The sequence below is a fragment of the Chlamydotis macqueenii genome, chromosome 2, assembly GCF_036417535.1.
Source record: "Chlamydotis macqueenii isolate bChlMac1 chromosome 2, bChlMac1.mat, whole genome shotgun sequence".
Taxonomy (NCBI): Eukaryota; Metazoa; Chordata; class Aves; order Otidiformes; family Otididae; genus Chlamydotis; species Chlamydotis macqueenii.
Genome location: NC_141557.1, coordinates 94,059,626 through 94,082,123, shown reverse-complemented (window position 1 = coordinate 94,082,123; position 22,498 = coordinate 94,059,626). Strand labels below are relative to the sequence as shown.

The window sequence follows — 22,498 nt, the reverse complement described above, 5'->3', positions numbered from 1 at the left end:
ATCTGTTGTGTAAGGGCAACTGGGAAGGTGAGGGAGGCCAGGAGGGGATTCACCTACTACCCTGAGTAGGGACCTGTTTCCAGTCCCCCTTGTCTCTTAGTCCCCTCTTTCTGCTTGGTGGCAAGAGGGTACAGTATCTTCTGCTTCTTGTGGAGCCTCCATCTGCTGCCTTGGCCTGAGGGATGGTAGGATGTGGCTCCACCGGTCTCCCTCTCACATTCCCCGATACTCCTGAGACTTTCCACTTCCTCTTTCAGCTCTGCCACCAGGCTCAGCAGATCATTCACCTGGTCACACTGAAATATATGGCATTAATTGTGGCAACAAAAAGTCTGAAAAATCATAGAATCATAGAACAGTTAGGGTTGGAAGGGACCTTCAAAGGTCATTTAGTCCAAGCCCCCTGCAGTGAGCAGGGACGTCTCCAACCAGATCAGATTGCTCAGAGCCTCGTCCAACCTGGCCTGGAATGTTTCCAGGGATGGGGCATTCACCACCTCTCTGGGCAACCTGTTCCAGTGTTTCACCACCTTCATTGTATGAGGTGCTATAGAGAAGAAAAATTAATTAAATGCTTATGTCTGGCTTAATGTAAAGTCAAAACATGCACATGAGGACAAAGTAATAAGAGGCATATTAATCCACAGAAAGAAATGCAGGAGTTTCCCTTTTGACAGGGAAGTCCTTACATTTTTACCATAGGAAGAAGTAAGTCAATAATGAGAGCATCATTTGTGCTGAATGTGTTCATACACAGGTAAATACCGTGAATGGTATTAGACTTCAAATGGTGTAATTTAGGCTACATCAGATTCATTCTGATCCAAATTACAGAGTGCATAAATTGCTCTTCATTTAAAAATCATTTTTAGGAGCAACTAAATGCAATTCACCTTAATGAAACAATGCAGCGATAATGAATAAAATCCATAAAGTGAGAGAGAGTCAGGGCACTTGAGTCCTTCTCAGCGCCTTCTCAAAACAAAGTACTGATGATTTTTCCAAGCTGTAAGTCTTCCAAAAGGCTTAAGGTGTGCTACTTCTTTTATCCCCAAACAGGCAGCTAGGGAATACTCTCTAAGTATTCAGAGTTAAGGACCTGGGCATAAAACCAGAGTTCTGTACAGAGAGAAGATAAAACGCAGTAATGCAATAAGCTAATAAATACCAATTCAACCATAATGTAAAAGATTACCTTCTCATTACCTTGGACAGGCTCAGTCAACCAGTGAGTTTTATTTTTGTCATGCCAAATATGAGAATAGATGCAATAACGCAAATCCTTAGATCATGTTAGAGACCAAAGATTTGTTCTGTGTTTTATTTTCTCTTCCTCATATTCTTTTCCCTAGCCAGGGAGATGAGGTAAGTATTGGACTTATGCAGGATACACTACAGATCATTTTGTTTAACAAAATAAAAATAAATCACAATTATTTTCTGAATATATCCCTTTTTCTGTCAGAACAAACATCAGATTGCTGGCATTTGTTTTACAGGGCTTTCTGTGACATCAGATCTAATCACAATCTATTCTGCTGCTTAAAAATATGAGACCCTGGCAACACGGCTTCCTCTCTCCAATCACAGGGCATCAAAGCAACTGCAGGCTATTACATTTGGATTTGTCAGAATAAATAATTAAGAGGCTCATCAGCTTCTCACTAATGAACAAGGAAATGTGATTAAGCAACTTTAAAAGAGAATGGCTGAAGACAATATAGAAATGATAGCAGGATGATTGCTGTGAATGAGAGACTGAAATTTCTGAATAAGAGATTTCTTCAACAAGACACAAGGACAGTAGTTTAATCTTCCATTAAAAGATTCCTGCCAATTTGGAAAAACTCTGAATCAGGAGATTACAGACATCTCAGAAGCTGACAAAGCAGTCGCTTGCTTCTCTTAAGATAGCTACTTTCTGGCAATTGCTGAGAAAGAACATTTTTTTTTTTTAAACTGTTTCAAGACCCTTAACTTCTACCAAGCAGTGACTAGGACATCTCTGACTAGGCAATTTTTTATTCTCAAAAATTCTGAAAAAACAAATCATCTTTCAGACCAAAATGTTCTAGAGATGCTTGCCAAGTTTACTGTGTCTAAGATCTAGAAATTGTACTGATTAGCTTCTGGCAACGTTCCTTGAAAGTGCTTTGTGTGTTAGTATCTCATTAAATATCTTATTCCTCTTTATTATTCTTCAGCACCGAAAAATGTACTTCCACCTTATATCTAATCTGTTTCTGTGCTTTTACTGCCTGCTCTCCTAGCTTATCTAAAGGAGATAGCACATAATATAAAAACTTGAAGAAAAATGAAATAACAGAAGTTGCTGTAAATCTTCTGTATGTCAGGAGTAAGATATCTTGGTTTTTTTTCTTTATATACAATCATAAGTGACAGTCTTTTTACAAGTAAAGCATGAAAGTCAACAAGAAGATTACAAGATTTCTGTCCAAGGGCAGTTACATCAGACTGTAGAAGTTTCCAGATACTCAGATATAAAAAAATGGTGTGCACAGAAGTTTGAGATTCGTAGTTCGGCAGTTTAAAAAAAGAAAGCAAAAGAAAATGTCAGACATCTTTTTAATTACAAAAATGCTCATGTACCTTAAACAGGATACTCAACCTTACAGAAAATACTCTGAGTCTAAAACTCAGGCAGAAAAATACTGTTCTACTTCAAGAGGTTTTTGAGGAATTTATGGGGTTTTTTTTAATACACGATATAGGCTCACTGTAGTGCAACGCACAGTATGCATAACAGAAACCACTTTGGATTTTCAGCCAAAACTCCAACTGTCTTCAGTGGAGATCTGATTGAGTTTAAACATGTTGTTAGCCTTCAGGTATCTCCCTGTGTTTCTTATAATACTTTGAGATCATATTGTTAACTTCTAATTGTCTTCCATAAAGATGCAAATTCATAGATTTTCAGTTTCCACTTTGAAAATTACTTGTACTTTTCTTGTTCCACATGATAAATTACAGTTTGATTAGGGTTAGGATTAGGGTTATTCCTTTTCTTGTATCATATTTATTGTCATTCCCGTTACTTGTCTCCTGTCAGCGGTTTATCCCAGTGAATATCACAACCTACTTCTTTGTTTCAGATTACATGTGTTCTCCTTTGACTAAAATGGTTTGGTTTGTATCTGATACTTATATTTTAGCTTCCTGCAGATAATCTAAATATCCCCAATGCCATAGCTGATCATAGTATATCATCCCATAGCATATCCTCTGAGCACAAGAATGAGAAGCCATTTCGATAGGACATCTAACAGAGAGACAACCTCCTCTCAGAAAGCAGAGATGTAGAAGAGGTCTCCATCTGGCAGGAAATCTCTGCACTCCTGTGTTCCAAACTCCTCAATGTAGGGGGGGGGGGGAGCGGAGAGAGACAAAGAAAGACAACGTATTTCCTCTTTATGCTTTTTCCAGGCTACGTTCTGTGAAAACCTCTCTGCAAAGCTTCTCTGGAGCAAATAGATTTCATTAGTGTAGTCAATGAGGCATTCACAACAGAGCAGGCTTGGAAGAATATTCTTCAGTATTCAAGTAAATTCCTTGTAGACTGACACTTGGTTTTTTTGTAATTTCATTTAGAATTTTCTTACTTTTATTTTATCTTAGACATAGTAATTTGCTTTCTGTGCTGTGCTAGAATTGGTGCCTCATTCCCATGATCTCCAGAGCCAGATGTGTAGCAAAACTTGCTTTTCAAATTAATTGTGCTGGAACATCTTAGTGATCTGTATAGGCTGGAACTATCAGTGTTGCAACATGTGTGAATCCATTTCAGTGTAACTTCAGATTTCTACAGTAGATTAATTGTAGATAAAGCCTTGGTGCAACAGTACTTCTGAAGCTTTTGTATGAGGAAAGAAATCTTTGCAAATTGTACACTCATTTAAAGGAGCTCAAAACTACCAATTTTGTGTTAGTTATCTCCCAGCTACACCATTCTGTAAAATCATCCTTTTTTTACATTTCCATAAAAATAAGGCATCTGACATGTACATGCACTTTTCTTTTGTAGGTGGAATGGAAAAAATAAAGCAGCATACCTTTGCATTAGCTCAGTATACCTATACTGTGCTGTCTACCTTAAAATATGCCAATGGGGCTCCTGTAGTACGTATTTACAGTGATACCGATTTCAGCAATCCTGACGTCCAGGGTCCAATCATCAATTTCAATGTGCTTGATGAAAATGGAGATGTGATCGGCTTTTCACAGGTATGTTTTCTCTTGTCTTAACTGAGTGTTATATTTATATTTTAAGTATATTCACAATGAGTTCTTTATCCTAAAGGAAGTATTTTGTCCGTAGTGGTCCCTTCTAAGGTTTTGGTTTTGTTTCTTTGTAGCTCTGAACAATATATGCACACCATTTTTAAAGAAGTAGAAAGAGAATCCAAATAAATCATGCTAGCACAATGCAAATCACGTAATAGCCAAAGCCAATATTTAATAAAGCCAGATTTAGTACTCTACACACAGGAAGTTTGAAAGTGGGCTGTTTTAACAAGATGCATTGACTAGGTAGTTTGGTTTCTTGTTGACTTCCTTCTCTAGAGTACTCAAAACTGGGAGTTGAAGGACAAGTCTAGAAAAGCTGATATAAGAGACTGCTGTGGAGCTTTGATGTACAAGTGGAATCAGATCTCAAAATACTACAATCACTCATGAAAGAGAAGTTCTGTTTCCCCTTTAGTTCTAATAATTACATTATTGTGATATTCCTAAGGAAACATTGAATAAAATTGAATGATCAGTGTAAGTGAGATTCAAGCTCAAAAAAATCCTTAAATTTTCTGTCTTTCTTAACAACAGCTTTGTCTAGCCTTTATCCTTCAGGTATACTAAGTATCTGTAAGATTAAACTTTGTGAAACTTTTCTACCTTCAGCAGAGAGATTATGGTGTATGACCATAACCGTGCATGACTCTGCATAGCGTAGGCAGTGGGTAACATAAGGTAACGTAGCTCACTTGCTTCTCAGGAGAAGTTAGAAAAACCACAGTGCTCTAGCTTTGCTTAATTCTTCTGTTTTTCGTTGGCTGACAATTGAATAAGTCCACAAGTCAAGTTCAAGTGTATGACCTTGATTTTTTAAAAAGCTGTCAATAACTGGCACCATCTGTCTCAGCGACTATTTCTCTCTGCCAGCAGTAGTGGCAGAGCTGCGTTGCTTTTGGAAGCTGATAATTTTGGACCATTAGGAAGAGAGTGGGAGTGCTGCAAAAGGCGTTCCTCAACACTCCTCTGATGTAGAGAAAAACAGGATAGAAAGGAGAATGCAGAGAAAAACAGGATAGCAAGGAGAATGCAAGAGTACGAGAGGAGATCCATATATACACAAGGGAGAGCAGAAGTGAAGCAGTTACTCTGTAGCCTGTCAATATGGAGCTTTAGAATTTTTTTTAAGGCACTTACCACGTTGATGAACATGGGATGGGCAACTTTATAGTACTGGAAAAGCTCTTCTTCCCGTAAGTCTTTTTTTGGACTATGCTACCGAATAGTCTCAAATATTCACCACATTTCATTTCAAAGCATTCCACATTTTAGGAGTGAATTAGCCATTTATACAGTCTTGAATATGTGTGGCAATGTTCAGAAAAGACTGGAGATATTAAGACAGATGAGTTAGTAAAACACTCCACAAACACTCTGATGTTGCTTCTGTCCTGTGGTTAAAAACAAAACCTTTAGTTGCGCTTCTGATTTTCATAATTTCTTAGTAAAAATGGCTCTTGCCTGTTTCAATTTTTTAAACTCAACTGTACCCTCAAAGAAAAAACGATTTTATAGTCTTATGCCTCCATTGTGCCTGTTTGCTGCAGTGGCTGCTCACAGAAAGCTCTTTATTGATCTGTATCATCTGGATTGTGCTATTCATCTCATTCTTGTCATTTCTGGCATGAGTATGTAGAATGAAGAACTATAAAGTTTTCAAATGCATACCAGTCACATCTGCAGTGCCTGTTAGATTACTTTGTTTAATTAAAATAATGTGCAATTTAATGACTTTTAGAAATTAACAAGCAACAGCACTATTCTTTCCAAAGCTATAATATGTGTGATTATATATATAATTGGCTTCTTTATGGAATTAAATTCTTTCATAGACATAGCAGTTATGGGGGAGAAAAATGTTTGCTTTTTCTTTATGATTACAGAGAAAATACGTACAACAGAGTGTAAGCTTCATCAAACTGGCAATATAACCATACAATCATGGAATCATAGAATTGTTGATTTGAGTTGGAAGGGACCTTAAGAATCGTCTAGTTCAAACCACCCTGCCATAGGCAGGGACACCTTCCGCTGGACCAGATCGCTCAAAGCCCCATCCAACCAGGCCTTAAACAGTTCCAGGGGTAAGGCATCCACAACTTTTCTGGGCAACCTGTTCCAGTGCCTCACCACCCTCACAGTAAAGAATTTCTTCCTTAAGTCTAATCTAAACCTACCCTCTTCCAGTTTAAAGCCATTCCTCCTTATCCTATCACTACATGCCCCTGTCAAAAGTCTCTCACCTGTTTTCTTGTAGGCCCCGTTTAAGTACTGAAAGGCTGCTCTAATATCTCCCTGGAGCCTTTTCTTCTCCAGGCTGAACAGCCCCAACTCTCTCAGCCTGTCCTCATAGGAGAAGTGCTGCAGCCCTCTGATCATCCTTGTGGCCCTCCTGGACTTGCTCCAACAAATCCATGTCCTTCTTATGTTGGGGACTCCAGAGATGCATGCAGTACTCCAGGTGGGGTCTCACGAGAGCAGAGAAGAGGGACAGAATCACCTCCCTTGACCGGCTGGCCACACTTCTTTTGATGCAGCTCAGAATGTGGTCAGCCTTCTGGGCTGCAAGCGCACATTGCCGACTCATGTTGAGCTTCTCATCAACAAACACCCAAAGTCCTTCTCTTGAGGGCTGATCTCAATCCATTCTCCACCCAGCCTGTATTTGTTCTTGGGATTGCCCCAACCCATGTGCAGTACCTTGCACTTGATGTTGCTGAACTTTGTGAGATTTGTACAGGCCCACCTCTCAAATAATCAAATAATCTCATCTTCATACCTGTATGTGTGTCTAAAATTGGATAGATTTATTCAAATTAAAGTTTAATGCACTATTTCCATTAATGGTTTTGAAATTAAATAGTGTCCTCTAGTTTGTCCATCAGTCCTGATTGACTGTCCTGTCCATCCAAATGCAATCTAGTGGAGTTAGGAGAACACAGTTTCTGAAGGCTCCCAGAAAACATTTTCAGAAATTTTTAATGAAGGGAAAATTGGATGACATTTCTGCCTGACATACCTACTTCTAGTGGACACCAGTTAATGTCTTGGGTTGTATTTCAGCTAGAATATTAAAAAAGAAATGACAGAATGTCTTATTCCTTTATGGATGATATCCCATCTATAATTAATTACTTATAACCAGGCATCCAACCAGTTCTATTTGTCTTTCTCACAGGCAATTGTTATGTTTCTGTTGCGTATTAGAGGGCACAGTGTGGCTGGACGTTAGCATTTGGTAGCCTGAAAAGGCCAGTCTGACTAACTTATTCCAGAGCAAAAATTACGACAAGCTTCGGAGCAGTTTATTCAGAACATTTGAGATTGGCAAGAAAGACTTCATAAGTAGACAGTGTCTTCAGAGGGTATCAAGCTTACATTTAAGCCTAAAGATTTACATAATTTACATGATATTCAAAACTCTGAACTAAGTCCAAGATATTAAGGATGTGAAAGGCGTGTAGTGAAATACATGACATTTAACACTGCCACTGAAAAATGAAAGCAAGGGAAAAATGATGTCTTTCATCTGTGTAGCATTTGGGAGGAAAGCTGTTTTTTACCTGCTTCTGCTATTGAAATCCATTTTTCACTGTTATCAGAGTTTAAATACCAGAGCTAACGAGATTGTGCCACTAAGCACAAACATGCTTGAATTACATACACAGGGTCAATTGCATCAACAGGAAATGGCCACAGTCTCAGGTTCATCCTTGAGTAAAACCTTCATTGGAGCACTCAAGATCAAACAAAGGCATTTCATTGAAGTGAAACACGCAGATGAAACCATATCGTGACTGCACTCTCAGGGACGGCAGCGTTTTTGACAGCCTCCTGTCCAAGTGTATATGATATAGAGCACTCGGATGTTAAGAAGTTATAAGGTGGGGGTGAAATAATTACGGAAATTGAGTTGCTATTGCTTTTTCATTTAGATGTTTCTTTGTGATTGTTGAAGAGTGTCACTGGTTTAGAGTATTATATTTGGAATAAACTTGCTTTGTATACCATATGTATCATTGGTTTAACTGACAGTTTAATTACTGGTTTAGTTATTTTGCTCTAAATGGTAATTAAAACAATTAAAGAAGAGGGACTTGCAGGCTACAAACACAGTCACTCAAAAGCTATGTTTTTTCTTCAGATTTTTCATGAAACATTTATTTATCTAGGGATAAAACTAGTACAGTTTTGAAATCTCCATAAACCTCTTGTCTTTGGGCACTAAAACTACATTAAATTTCCTCCTTTGAGCTGCACCAAATAGTGCCCATGAAAATTATTTCCTTGAGTAAAGCTGTCTTGTGGACTACTATTGGTAGTAATTTGTTCTTGAAATTACTTGGGAGGATACCCGTATTCTTTTCACGCAAGCTGCCTGTCCTCGGCAGTAGCACGTCTGTCATTTTATGTTATGTGTTTATTTGCACTGCAGCATCAAAAAGCCCCGGTTATGAACAGGGTTAAACTATGATGAGTACTTGACAGGCCCAGGACATAAAGATGGCCTTTATGCCAAAGAGCTTCTTTGTATATACTTGTCTAGTTAGAATGGAAAATTCTCCAGCATTACAGTTCTTGCTGTTAACGAAGTGTGGACAGATGACAGCCTGGTGATTTGGGAAGGTGAGAAGGTGCAGGGGTAGAGGCAAAGGACTTCTGCTAAGTCAGTTGTGCAGGATGGAAGCATCAGAGCTGTCATTTATGCAGCAAGTTGTCAATCTTCTCCTTCCTTGCGAGGCTAGCAGGAAAAGAAACAATTAGCCCTACATATTAAAGGAGGTTTGTGATGTCACAAAAATGGGGTTACGTATATACTCGCTGCTGAGATAATACTGTAGACTTTTCACACAGAGAATCACCATCAGCACATTTATTAATAGTGAATATCTACTGTCTTTGGCATATATGAATGTCGTGTTTATACATCTCCAAGTCCTTCCAATCTCTGAAGCACTGTTTGACAGTAGTGACTCAGCTTCAGTTTGCACCCTTGCCATCTTTTTTATCAAGAGCTTGCATATGACTCTGTGAGGTTCCAGCCTGTTTTGAATGCCAAAGGGGATATAGAGCAGCTGTAAGGGAACAACAATGATTTGAAACAAAAATCACCCGCACAAAAAAAAAAAAAAAAATTGTATTTCTTACAAATCAGGTCAAAGTGCAAAGTTGTATGTTCCCTTCCATTTGCAGATTTGAAAAAAATCACCATGTCTGCTATGAGGGACCTTTGTGCTAATACTATTTTAAGTTTTCCTTTTTGTTCTGATAGGGAGAAGAGACCTGTGAAATGTTCTTTGTACATTCAGTAAATAATTGCTGAGTAGTTTTATAATCCTTTCACATTTCATTCTGTAAAGTCAGTTTGGGAGTTGGAAGAGAGGAAAGGGGTAAGAGGTAGAGATGGGCAGATGGAATTTCACTGAAAACATTTATTTAATTGGATGCCCTGGAGAGCTCTTACCCAGTCATACCTTCCAGTTCAGTGTTTTCTGCCCCCAGTGAAAAATAGCACTTTCCTTATCAAACTTTTTCCTTTTTACTGTGGTCTTCTGAGACAATACTTTTTCCTCCTCTCTGTCATGGGCATAAAAAAGTGAGCAAACCATCAAAGCTATCTTTTGAAAAATGACCATCATTTCAGTTGTGGATTAACTCTCTTTTCCAGTCTGTTTGTTTCACATGGCCTCCTTTGCCTGGAGCATGGAGCTAAAGAGAGGCAGCTTGCCATGATTGTCTCACCTGCAAAAGTTCCCTTGGTATCCATATATGCTTGCCATACCTCCTAAAAATTCTGTCAGGAAGGGAACAAGCATCAGTCCATTAGCAGTCTCAGGCTTCTTGCCTGCCAGTTCACACTTGTGAGTGATAGACAAACTGCTATAACAGGAACCAACTGCCAAAGACAGAGAATGTAAACATTTTGGTTTGCCTAAGGAAGGCTTTTCTGTAGTGTTGCATATGGATGAGTTTTCCCTCTCAAGGCTGAGAACCCTGCTCAGATAGATTATGATCAGTTTTGTCTGGGAGCCTGCATTAGCATGTCCTGGCTCACTCTTATCCAAGTAGAGTGAAGGGAGGTCTAGACTTTGAACTTATCTTTCTTCATCCATTTCTTAAGAAAAAAAAAATAGCAATACTTCTCAGCAGATAACTCCCAGTGCATGTCCCCTCAGCACAAATCTATAATGCAATTTGATGACTTCTCTTACAATGGCATCTGCCTGCTGTCTCACCCACCTTCCTTCAATCTCAACCTGAGTTGCTGTAGGAAAGACTCAGTGACCTACTCTTGTTTTTTTTTCCTTTCCTACCTTTATTTTCTATCGTTCTGAAATTAAGACCAGGGTCTTAAATTGGAGTGTGTGGCCCCTACTCACTTAGATGTAAGAACAGCCACACAGGATCTCACCATGGCACCTTCTTTACCCTGGTAGCTGCTTTCTGCCAGTGTTCACGTGCTAGCAGTATAATAAGAGGACAAAACCAGAATGACCCTCCCCCAAGAAACAAAATAAATTTTGTTTTCTTTTTAACCCTGTTTATCCTTCTGCATCCAAAGCTTTCTATGGCAGCTTAGCAGACAAGCCAAATTAATCTCTGTGGTTTGAGAAGACGTGGAGTGGGAAAAACTTGGACTTGCAGGAACTGTGAGAGGTTATCCATCATTATTGTGTGCCAAGAAAGGATCATTTTTACCTGAACCTTTCTGCAACCTCTGGAGGCAGTCCGTTCTGGAATTTAGCTATATTCACTATTACAAAATATTTCCTAATGTTTAACGTGAATTTCACACAAAGCAGCCAAAGTCCATTATTACATGAACTGGGCAAAGAAATAGACAGCAGTTTGGGCAGGAAAGCATGAACAAAAAGGAGATTCCAGCCATGAGAGCCAGAGGAGAGTTAGACAAGCAGTCTGAAATTGTGTGGTATGGGAGAGATGTGACCAGGGAAAAGACAGAGCAATATAATCAGGTAGAAGTTATTCTATCTGTTTGCATTTGGACAGATGTGCAAACAGAAGTAACATGGGACAAAGTGATGTGAGGCAGGATGGGAAATGTTCATAAAAGTAGTTGCTAAAGGTAAATAAAATGATGATAGCCAGGTCTGGAAGCATCTTTATATTGTGAATACACTTTCTTTGCTTTGATTTCACAATGTCCTCTTCTAAATCTTCCTTTTCCTTCGGTGATATTTTAATAAATTGCTTAGCTGGACCTAGGTTAGTAGCCAGGACCTGGCAGTGGCCAGGTGAAATCTCCTCCTTCTGCTCAAGTCTTTCATTGTCACCCTGAGGGATGCAATGTCTTCTCCACTTATTCTAGCCTCACAGGAGTAGAGAGGAAATATGTTAAATACTGGCAAATCTTCAGATATCATGTGGCGGATACATTTGTATATACACACAGCTGATTGAATACGTATTCATATCACTACATATCGTTAAATTATAAAAGGGACCATGCAATACCTGTAGTGGGTAGATTTCTTGAAATAATTGCTATTTGTGTCTTAGACAGTACCTTCAGTTTCGCTGGTAGATTAGCTCCAGTGCACTGTCCGTTATAGGTACAGAATTAGAGCAATGACAACATGTGAATTAGAACAGTGGGGAAAAAAAGGAGCTACAGCATTTCACATGCACAGGAAGCTGTTACCAGGTCAATTTGATCTGACTACTAACTGAAGTCTGGTAGTAGCTATCAATACTTGTCTGGAAATTCGTACCATGTCCCTACAGGAGAAGGTGGGTTACTGTTAAGCAACAAGGGATAATTTCTGCTTTATTTAATCTAGGTGAAATAAATCTTCATAGAAAGTTATTAAGCAGGAGATGTGTTCTTCAAGCTGTAATCCTTTTACTTTTTTTTTCCATCTGTTACTTTTTGCTTTTCTGTGGAATAATCATTCAGTTTTGCAGGTGAAGAAGTGCAGCATTTTTTCATCTGGGCCAGAGGAAATGGAAATCCAGCATTTGTTAATTCCAACTAAGAATGTCTGTGCAGAGATGGTCAAACAACGAGTTACTTACACTAATGCTTTTAGAAGCATATCCACTCATTATATTAATTTTGATGACTCAGGGAAAGAAAAGTGTTCTTAACATGCCTAATGGGATATTTGGCCATCTTCCCAATAGCTACCTAAAATTTGCTGGGGTGATTGCTCACTATTGATTTTAGCTATACATTTAGCCATTGATTTCAGGAAGCCAGAGATGGAAGATGGACCAGCACAATAGAATGCAAACAAGATTACAAGGAGAAAAAGATTGTTGTGAAGATTCCTGTTGAATGTCCATTAAGTTCCTTGATTCCAATTAGTTTCCAATTGCACTATGGATGTCTGGTAAACAGAGAGATAGCAGTAATGCAGCAAACCACACTGGCTTGCCAATAAATGGCACCTTGTTGCTTCAACCTGGCAAGAAATGCCATTACAATCTGGATCTTTGCTTACATTTGGTTACATGGCACTGGGCACTCAAAGACAGCCCTTACAACAAGGGGCTCCCTAGGTAGAGGATTACTGACTGAGCATAAGGAGATGCTGTACTTGAGAGACTCAGTGTGATAACTGCAAACCTAGTTAGCAGGTAATGAAGCTCTCTTTCTGCTGAGGAGGTATGACAGAGTACAGGCTGAGTTGCTTTCTCATTGTGGGGAGACAAAGATGTGAGATAGCATGCTTAAAATTGCCTACTGCTAAACTGCTCATCAAAGCTGGTCAAGGTTAGAAAGCTTCATGAAAGCCTAGACTGAAGGCGTTGCCTGACACTGCTTCTCTGGAGTGTCCTTGCATGTTGCTAAGGAAACTGGGAAGGAGATAAAAGAAAGATAGTCATAGTTGTTCCGATGAAAGAATCTCAGATGAATGAGGGAGGTTGAATATTTTCTGTTTAGTAACAGGGTCTGTATCTCTAAACTACAGACCTTATTACACAGGGGAGAAATGTGAAAAGAAGCCACATGGTAGCAGCAAAAGGACTGCACTTTTGAAAGCCTCTGCTGGATTCTTTTTTTCTTGATCTTGGTAAAAGCAGATCAGCTGCCTTTGAATGCATGCAGTGTCCAGTTTGAGTTCACCATCGGAATCCTTCGAAGACAAAGAAAGCCTGACTCCTCCTTCTCCATTACCTTACTTGCATCTTCCTGCCCCCACCCCCCAAATCCTTTATAGGATCCTGTATGGACATAATTAAAGGAATACTTCAACACAGTCCATCATGGGATTTTAACCCAACAACCTCCCTGTGATCTATTATCCCCATTTTCAGAGGATAAATATAGACAAAGGAGAATTTAAGTGATTTAAGAGAAAGTGGAAAAGATGGAGAGGGTTTTGACTGGAACATGAATTAAATCTATGTCACTATACTTTTGGTATCATGCACTGCACCTTTTTAATCCTAAGCATTGTTTCCACTTGTATTAGTCTGCTACATTCCCCTTTATCCATTCTGGATACAAATTATAGCTTAGTCTTCTGTGTTGTTTGTCTCTGGCTTCCACTTCTCTGACTAGCAGTAGCCTGATTCAAAGCCTTTAGCTTAAAAAATACCTAGGGATGCACAATGGGATGCAGAGATGCAGATCTTTTTCTATGACTCACAAGTCATGCCCTGTTGAAGCCAGAGTTAGGAAGCCACAGAGGACTTGTGTTCCTTTACTTTGCTTTTTGGTCTCGAATACATCATTTTCTTCCTGGAATCCATCCTTTCCCTGATATCATTTTATCAAACTGGATTTTCATTGTCACTGAATGCAGGGTTGTTTTTTTTTTTTAAAAAAAAAAAAAAGGAAAAGCTAAGAGAAAATGCCATTGGTTTGAGAGACCTGTGGCCACTGGGATGCCAAATCAAAGAAAACTGAGATGTTTAGCCTACTAATTAGCTGGATCTTGGGTTCATGAAGTTTATATATGATCCAAATAAGTCCATGCCCTAATTCACCGCATGTACTACAGAGAAGAAAAAAGTAGTTGAAAAAATGTGAGGTCATCTATTAACAATCAAGCCTGTATTTCATTTCTTCCATATAGCCACTCAATGCCTGAAGTATCTTCTAGCTCCTGGATCATAGAAATGTAAAATTATTGTTACTCCTGTAAGCATGAAGAACGTGCAGTTTGCTGTATATATGGCACCTTCTAAGTGAGAATTCCTGCAGAATAGCAACCCATATAGTCTGAATTATGCTGATGTTTCCAGCCTACTTCTTTCCCATCCAATCTTACCTGATATTTGACTGTCTTTGAATCCAGCAGAGAAAGTTATCACATCGACTGCAAAGTTCCTGATAAGCTGGCATTTCTGCTATAAGGACATTGAATTTGGCAATTGCAGTAAATTTCAGTATTTCTGTCTAATAATTTGCTGCCTTCTACCAAAGGGGTTTTGGTCAGAGTGAGTCATGAATGGATGTAGACTGAAGACAGATTTACATCCACTCTCCAGTTAATTCAAACCATTGTCAATGACTAGAGACGCAATAAGGAGGAGAAGATCAGATTCATCAATACTGTGGGAACCTGCCCACATAGAAATTCTTTCCCTGGGATGGGAAAAATGCCTCTCTTGCAGGAAACCATGCAGTTAAACCAGTTCAAGTATACTGTAACTCAGCTAAAATGCTTTTATCCTCCTACTAAATGATTTGGAAACAAATGCTGATACATTTTTTTTTCTTCTGACCTACTTCTTATTAAACTCTATTAAACAAGATTAAGTAAGCATTTGCATCAGCAACAACATTTCACAGTCAAATGCTGGATGACAGAAAGAGCTAGCTTACTTTCTCTCCAATTCCATGCCATGAATCAGTGAATTAATTTATCGGTGGATGTGGAGAACAGTGTCAGGAAGCCTGTTTTATAACCAGCCGTCAGTGGTGTGCAGTGAAATTCTTGTAATGAGCAAATCCATCAGACAAACAAACTGCTCTGAAATTTGAGCATTGTAGAAAGTAGAATGAGAAGTCCCAATCCCAGTTCCTGAAGGACAATACCTGCCAGTATTGACTTATATGATTTTGGGTTTTTTGGGACATATCATGATCTATTACAAAAAGTTCCTTTATTCATGTGAATGATTCTTGTAATACTCAATAAAATTACTTGCACAAGTAAGTACTTGCTTGAATAACACCTACAGATGGATCCTGTGGGAATTACTTTAGCAGGGGTTCCTAAAGAATCCATCATTCTTAGTGGAAATCTTAGACTTAGTTGATTAGAAATAATGCAATACTGTATGCTATTTGTAAATATTTACTATCACTTAGTATATACCTACCTACAGTAAGCACCATTCTCAGACTTATTTCAATGGAGCCTGAGGCAAGAGAAGAGCTTGCACGTTTCAGCTGACCACCAGAGAGGCTCTGAAGTGAATGGACAGTAGAAGTCAGTAATTTAGCAAAGGCAGAGAAGTCACGGGTGCAGCTGTGTGACAGAGAATGGGAAATCAGAACACACCACAATCAAAGTTATTTTTGGAGCTGTCCAGCTTCCAAGTGTCAACTAAAATACCAGATATCCAAGGGGGACTATTGGGGTGATGCATTAAAACCAGGGGGAAAAACCCTCTCCACCTCAATATTTTTATTAAAAAAAAAAAAAATCATAATAGTATTTATCAGATAAAGGACCATGAAAAAAGCCCTAACTATGAGCATTTGATCAGTCTGGCAGCACTAAAGGAAGGCTCACTGAGGAAGGTAACTGTGCTTAAAATATAAGTTATCTCTGGAAAAAAAAAAAAGAACTATTTTAAAAATGTATTTAGATGAACTTCATTCATGTGTGTTTATTAAGCACGAAGACCACAGCTTGGAAGTGTGAAAAGCACCTTTTACTTGTCAAAAATCAAGACAATTGACACTGGAAGTGTTGGGGTGTGAAACAACCTGCAGGGCTTGGCCCAGAGTAAAGAGCTTCAGAAAAAGTAATGAATGCAAAGGGGCTCTGAGAGGCCAACGGGACTCCAGTGTGTCATGATGGCTTAATTATCATGTCTTCACTGACTGAAATCAGTAAAAATGCTGCAAGGTTTCTGCATGTTTAATTCTAGTCTTTAAGCTCTGAAAGAGGAAGGCACAATAGTTCCAAATATCAGACCCAGGGAACCACCAAAACTGGCAATCTGAGTACACTGAGCTGTGTACTTACCATTAGTACCATTCATGCTTCTGTGCCTTCATTGATGAACACATTCCTGGCTCCCAAAAGTCAGCTGTCACTGTTACAGACAGAGCTGCAAGCGGCATTTTGTGTTTCATAACCCTGAGCTCCGTAGCCATTATTGCTCCTTATGGCAATTTTAAAGATGTGCTTTATTTAAATAAGCTTTTCTTCATCGAAGTAACTGTAACAGATGTTTTATGTTCTATTTGTTTTGCTGTGTGGTAGCACTGCAGAGAGAGATTAAATTAACTCCCTCAGTAGCACATTTCTAGGGTGAAACTAAACAGGAAGAAATCGAAGCATGTGTCCAAGGGAAAGTCAACCATGGATTGAAGGGACAGATAGATTTGCAGTGCTGCCCTTAGTGACTCTTTACATGGTGTCATTGTTTGCAATGAAAAGTGTGCATCACATTCCCAAAACCTGTGTGCATTATCGCATTGGAGATAATGGAGTTTGATTAATACTAACGCTATGGATACCTTACCTTTGTTCTCCTGAACCACAATTCCCTGTGTTCCTCTAATGTTCAATAATCTTTTTCTACTGTACAGATGAATATATATCACAATTAAAAGTGTTATTGGAGAAGAATATTGGGTCACATGGCTAGAATGAAATTACTGTTCATTAAAGAACAGTAACAATTTATTTGACAAAATTAAAAAGATTTTTTAAAAATTCTTGTTAGCAATTTCTTGAAGTTGGATCATGGAAACTTCACTATACTACATATACTTTGATAAGCAAGGCTTTCCCCGTGATATTTCTTCCAAAAATAATATTAATAATAACATTATATATTTTAAAGCTTTTTGTATACTGAGACAATAAGCCCAAACATTGTACGAATTCAGTAGTGAAGCATCTGTCATGATTTTTGCCTTGCTTGTCATCATTAACAGAATGATACATCCACCCACGAGTCACTAGCACCATGACAAACCGTGTTATTCCAGGATGACAACTTTTCTCATCTAAATGAAAAAAGAAGTCAAGAAAATGTCACTGTTCCCATATTGAAGTCTTCTGACAAAACAAAGCTAATGACACCACAATAGTCTTTCTCAACAGATGCCTTTTACTGTAACTTTGATTTTGAGAAACATGCTTTGAACACAGGATATTCTCCAAGGCATTAATCGTGAATAGGGATCTCGAGACTGATTTTATTCTCTGCTTTCCGAATCTGGATATATGGAGTTATTTTGACTGTGCCTCCATTTGAGAACTGGACTATTTTGAAGTGAACTAGTGGGGCAGAATGTATTTAAGTGTGAACTTGAGTACTTGTGCACTGTAGTAGGTTTTCTTCTGTGTATCCAGTACAACTTTGTGTGGAGTACCGTGTGCCTCGCACATGGAAAAAAAAATAATAATGTTGTTTGAGCTGCTTTTAGCAGAGCTAAAGACTCCTTAGGTTGAATTATTTCAGCATGGAGTAACTTCTAACAGAAGGCTTTGTTTTTCAAGCTGTTGAGAGAGTGAAGTTAAAGGTGCTCACACAGTTAAACTCAGAGATGTTAGAAGATAGGCTGAGGTTAGAAAATTGATGATGTTAGAAGACAGGGGACAGAAGATAGGCTGGATTATACTTAAAGTATTTGCTACATACATTGGACTATTATCCTAGACAAAGATAATTTATGTTAAAGAAAAAAAAAAGGCAATAGAGGTTAAGCCGGCTAGAAAAGCCAGGCTGAATATTTACATTGGTACCTCAGGCAGACAAAGCATGAGCTGACAGTTAGGAGAGTGGTTAGTTTGAGATGGTCAGCACTTCCATTCCTACACCTTTAGGCTGAGCTGTTGCTTTCCATGTAGCTGAGCCTGAGCTCCCTGTGAGGAGGGTTGTGTCACTGGCATGGTGGGTTCCTCTCAGTCTGCAGCGTAGTTATTCTCAGAGTTCTCAGCTCTCTATTTTGCAGAAGGGGAGTGAAAGCAGAGAGATTAATGCAACTTGCACAAGGTTGTTCTGCAAGTCTGGATAGAGATAGGATGTGCCAGGTTTCATGCTATCTTTCTGACCATTTGACTGTCCTTCCTCCCAGTTCTGACCAGGAATGTTCATCATTTATTGTCAAAGAAATAACTAACAGTAGCTATACCTGCTCAGCTAACCTTACCAGCTGCTGTTGTTGCTTTTTGAAATCAACATAAAGCATTTTCAGATCCTTGCAGTGTGCTCCCATGGTTTCTTAGCTCTACTAAGAGGATCCCCAAGGTGTACTTCCATTGTTTCTTAGCTGTGTTATGAAACCCTGACAATCCATATCTCTTCTCTACAGTGCCATCGTGCCAGCGCATCCATATATGTATCTTTCCAAGGCACATATAGACATGTGCTTCTATTCTCTATGTGTATCTTTTTCATTCCTTCACATAATTTATTCATACCAGTTTGTCATCAAGTATTTTATTTCTGCCCATTCATTATTTAGTGGACAATAAAGAAATGGTATAACACAGAGCAGCACAGCACAAGGCATAAGTACACCAGGGAGTTGATGGACTGAGTGGTTGTATGTAGAAGACTCAAGGAGGTATTCCAGTTTAGTCCCTTTCCTGTCAGATGTTATTGCTTACTGGGGGGCTGATTCTTCAAGCACTTGTGTGTCAAAATCCCAGAGATGCATTCAGCTTCTGTAATGAGGACTTGCGGTTTCAGGTCCCTGGAGAGCAAGGTTTTCTTTAGCTAACTGAAGAGGTGCCCCAGGCACCTCTTCAGTCTCTGCAGATGCAGTTGTAGGTGAATGGTTCTGTCGAGTGATACTTGACTGCAGGCCTGTAATTAGCACTACTGATGTGAATGGACCTGTTCACAGGTTTAAAACTAAGCAGATGTGTCACCATTAACAGGACCAGGACGAGAACGCTGGCTGTATGCGTGCATCTGTTTGTGTGTTTTTGTGTGTTGTGTGCACTGTCTCTCAATGCCAAGGTAAGTGTTTCTGCTTCTGCCACTGTTTTCTTTCTGCATAACAGCACTGAAAAAATCCTAGATTTGTATAGGAATGCTAAAAGATACATTAAGTTGTTAATAATTTAGAGAAGTAATTTACCTCCAGTTGAGTTGTACCTTTAAAACATTATATGTTGCTTACTGCAACTTTAAAATGTCTATTTTTTCATTCTTCTCCTATGTCTTATCTCCTGTTGAATTGGGAAGGTGGAAAAGATGGCCAGTCTCTACAACATACATGTCCGCACAGGTTGCTTCTGTAATACAGGAGCCTGCCAGATGCATTTGGGTATAACCAATGAGGACATCCAAAGGAACCTGCAGGTTAGTTTCTGAATGAGATTGCATGATATATTGCCCATGGAAAAATACCTAGATTCAGTGACCCAGGACATATCTTTTGGCTATCAGTTCTGAATTTTGTAAGGATGGGAGGTTTGAAGCGGAGAAGAAAATCTGGCTCTGTGTCAAAAGGACCCCCCATAATTAGTTAAAAGCTGAAGTAGGTTGTACCATATCCTGTGATTTTAAGTCTCTGCGGCTTTAAGAATAAAGGTAAATTTTATTTGCTTTCTCTGACCTTTGAACTCAATTGCCACATTAAAGAACTAAATGAACCGAAATTAATTTCATTGAAATGGAGTGTTGAAACAAAATCATTTGATGGACCCAAAGCAGTATGTGTCGCTTGTTTTTATGTCATTGGAAAATAGGAAGTTGTGGCTTCTTGTTCTGATTTGGAATTACATGAAATCCAGACTTCCTGCAGAACAGAATTTCCGGGACAATTCTTCCGGTGTTGTTCCTTAAGTATCCTTAATTGTACTTGAGTTCAAGTATTATAGACCTATTGTTGTTGTATGTTACAGTTTAAAAGGCGTATGCAAATTGGACAAGAAACAATAAATGAGAATACACAGTGAATCTCAGAAAGCAAAGTAAATTTAGATTACATCTACTTAGATTATTGGTGTGTTAGATTGTTAGAACATGAATGTAAAGATTGTTTTCTAGATTACATGTTTTCCATAAATTATCATTAAAATACATGTAGCAGGATATATTACAATAAAGTGGGGTAGGTTTCATGTCTACATATTTGTCAGAGTTTGAAATTACAGTAAAATGCTACAGAATAATAATAAAAAAAAATATTAATGGTATTCTACAAAAGATAAAAAAATTATAATAGCTCTATTGGTAACATTATTGTGTAGGGGAAGGCACCTTTTATCACATTATTGCACATATACTTCAGTTTTTACTTTTCTGAGGGTGCTGACTGTATTCTTCCTTCCCTGATGAAGATTTCCATGTATAAAATGCCTGTGAGGGAGAACTTTCTGTCCTCAAGGGTCCCTGGAGAAGTGTAGTTGGTTTTCTTAGGTTATTAGGTAGAAACTTGTTTATTTATTTGCACAGCAGGAACCTCTCTCCTCGTCAATCAATCAATACTTGGCAGAAGGGTTACATGTATATTAACAGAGGCAACCTAATTTTGGAAATGTTGCTTCTGCTTTATTATCAAGGATAAAAACTATATCACACTGCATTAAAATATTTACTACTGTGTTGCATACTTTGACATAGAGGGGTTTTTTTAAAAATTTTTCCTTGCATAAATGGCATCTGTGTTCATGACCTGTGACGTTTCTTGCCTTAAAAAGCCCTCACGTAAATAATCTATTCACAGTTCCATTTTTATGTAACAGAAAGGTGTAAATAAATTAAATTCTGAGGGGAAAAAAAAAAAACAACACACCAGCTGCTGCACTTACAGGAATCAGGATGCTTACTTAGGACTAAATATTGTGTCCATTGGTGAGACAATGTTAGATGGGTCAACAAAGGGGATCTCTAGCTTATCTCACTGGAGGTCAGTGGTAGCATTCACTGACACACCTTCTGAAGGAGAAACTTCTGCTTTAAGAGAGAGTTTTCTAGAGAGTGCTGATTGAAAGACACATCAAATGGAGGGGTATCTATGTAGAGGTCACTATTAGGGTATCTGAAGGGTTTTTCAACAAATATTTCTCCTGAGTGGCAACCTGTGTTCCTCAAAGGAGAAAATGTTAGGGGAAGGCTAGTTCCTTCCATCCTGAAAGCAATGTGTTGACTGGATCCACAAGACAGATTTACTGCAAATCCCACTGAAGAGGGAAGTCACTTTGGATGTTAAAACTCTGGGTTCAAGTCTCTGCTTCGCTAATATCCCAGACCAATTCTCAGTTGTATAAGCTGTCCATTGGGCTATTTAATACAAGCCATGAATAAGCCACTGATAGTATAAAATGGAACTGTTCTGACAGCAAATATCAATAATATTGCCCCAGAAAAAATCAGCCCTCTCGTGGTTTGTTCACTTATCTGAATGTTATACCCCAGTTTAAATCCCAATGAACTATGCAAGTGAGACTGGAATATACTTGGAGACTGCCCTAGCTAACAGGCCATCCTGGGCCATACAAACTTGTTCTGATTCTTGACATAGAATCATAGAATCATGGAATGGTTTGAGTTGGAAGCGACTTTAAAGATAATCTAGTTCACACCCCCCTGCCATAGGCAGGAACACCTTCCACTAGACCAGGTCTCTCAAAGCCCCATCCAACCTGGCCTTAAACAGTTCCAGGGATAAGGCATCCACAACTTTTCTGGGCAGCCTGTTCCAGTGCCTCACCACCCTCACAGTAAAGAATTTCTTCCTTAAGCCTAATCTAAACCTACCCTCTTCCAGTTTAAAGCCATTCCCCCTTATCCTATCACTATCACATGCCCCTGTCAAAAGTCTCTCTTCTGTTTTCTTGCAGGCCCCCTTTAAGTACTGAAAGGCCACAATAATGTCTCCCCAGAGCCTTCTCTTCTCCAGGCTGAACAGTCCCAATTCTCTCAGTCTGTCCTCACAGGAGAAGTGCTGCAGCCCTCTGATCATCTTCATGGCCCTCCTCTGGACTTGCTTCATGGGTCCGTGTCCTTCTTATGTTGGGGGACATGGACATGTTGGAGCAAGTCCAGAGGAGGGTCACAAAGACATGATTTTGAG

At 38.9% G+C, this 22,498-nt stretch overlaps 1 protein-coding gene across 1 annotated transcript in view; it reads left to right on the top strand.

The window, feature by feature from the left end:
• Positions 1–22,498, top strand: part of MOCOS (molybdenum cofactor sulfurase) — a 226,411-nt gene that overhangs the window by 167,487 nt on the left and 36,426 nt on the right. Inside the window, exons 6-7 of the mRNA XM_086742084.1 lie at positions 4,043–4,242; positions 19,663–19,779. Of these exons, the coding sequence (XP_086598210.1) occupies positions 4,043–4,242; positions 19,663–19,779 (317 nt within the window). The remainder of the gene's footprint in view (positions 1–4,042; positions 4,243–19,662; positions 19,780–22,498) is intronic.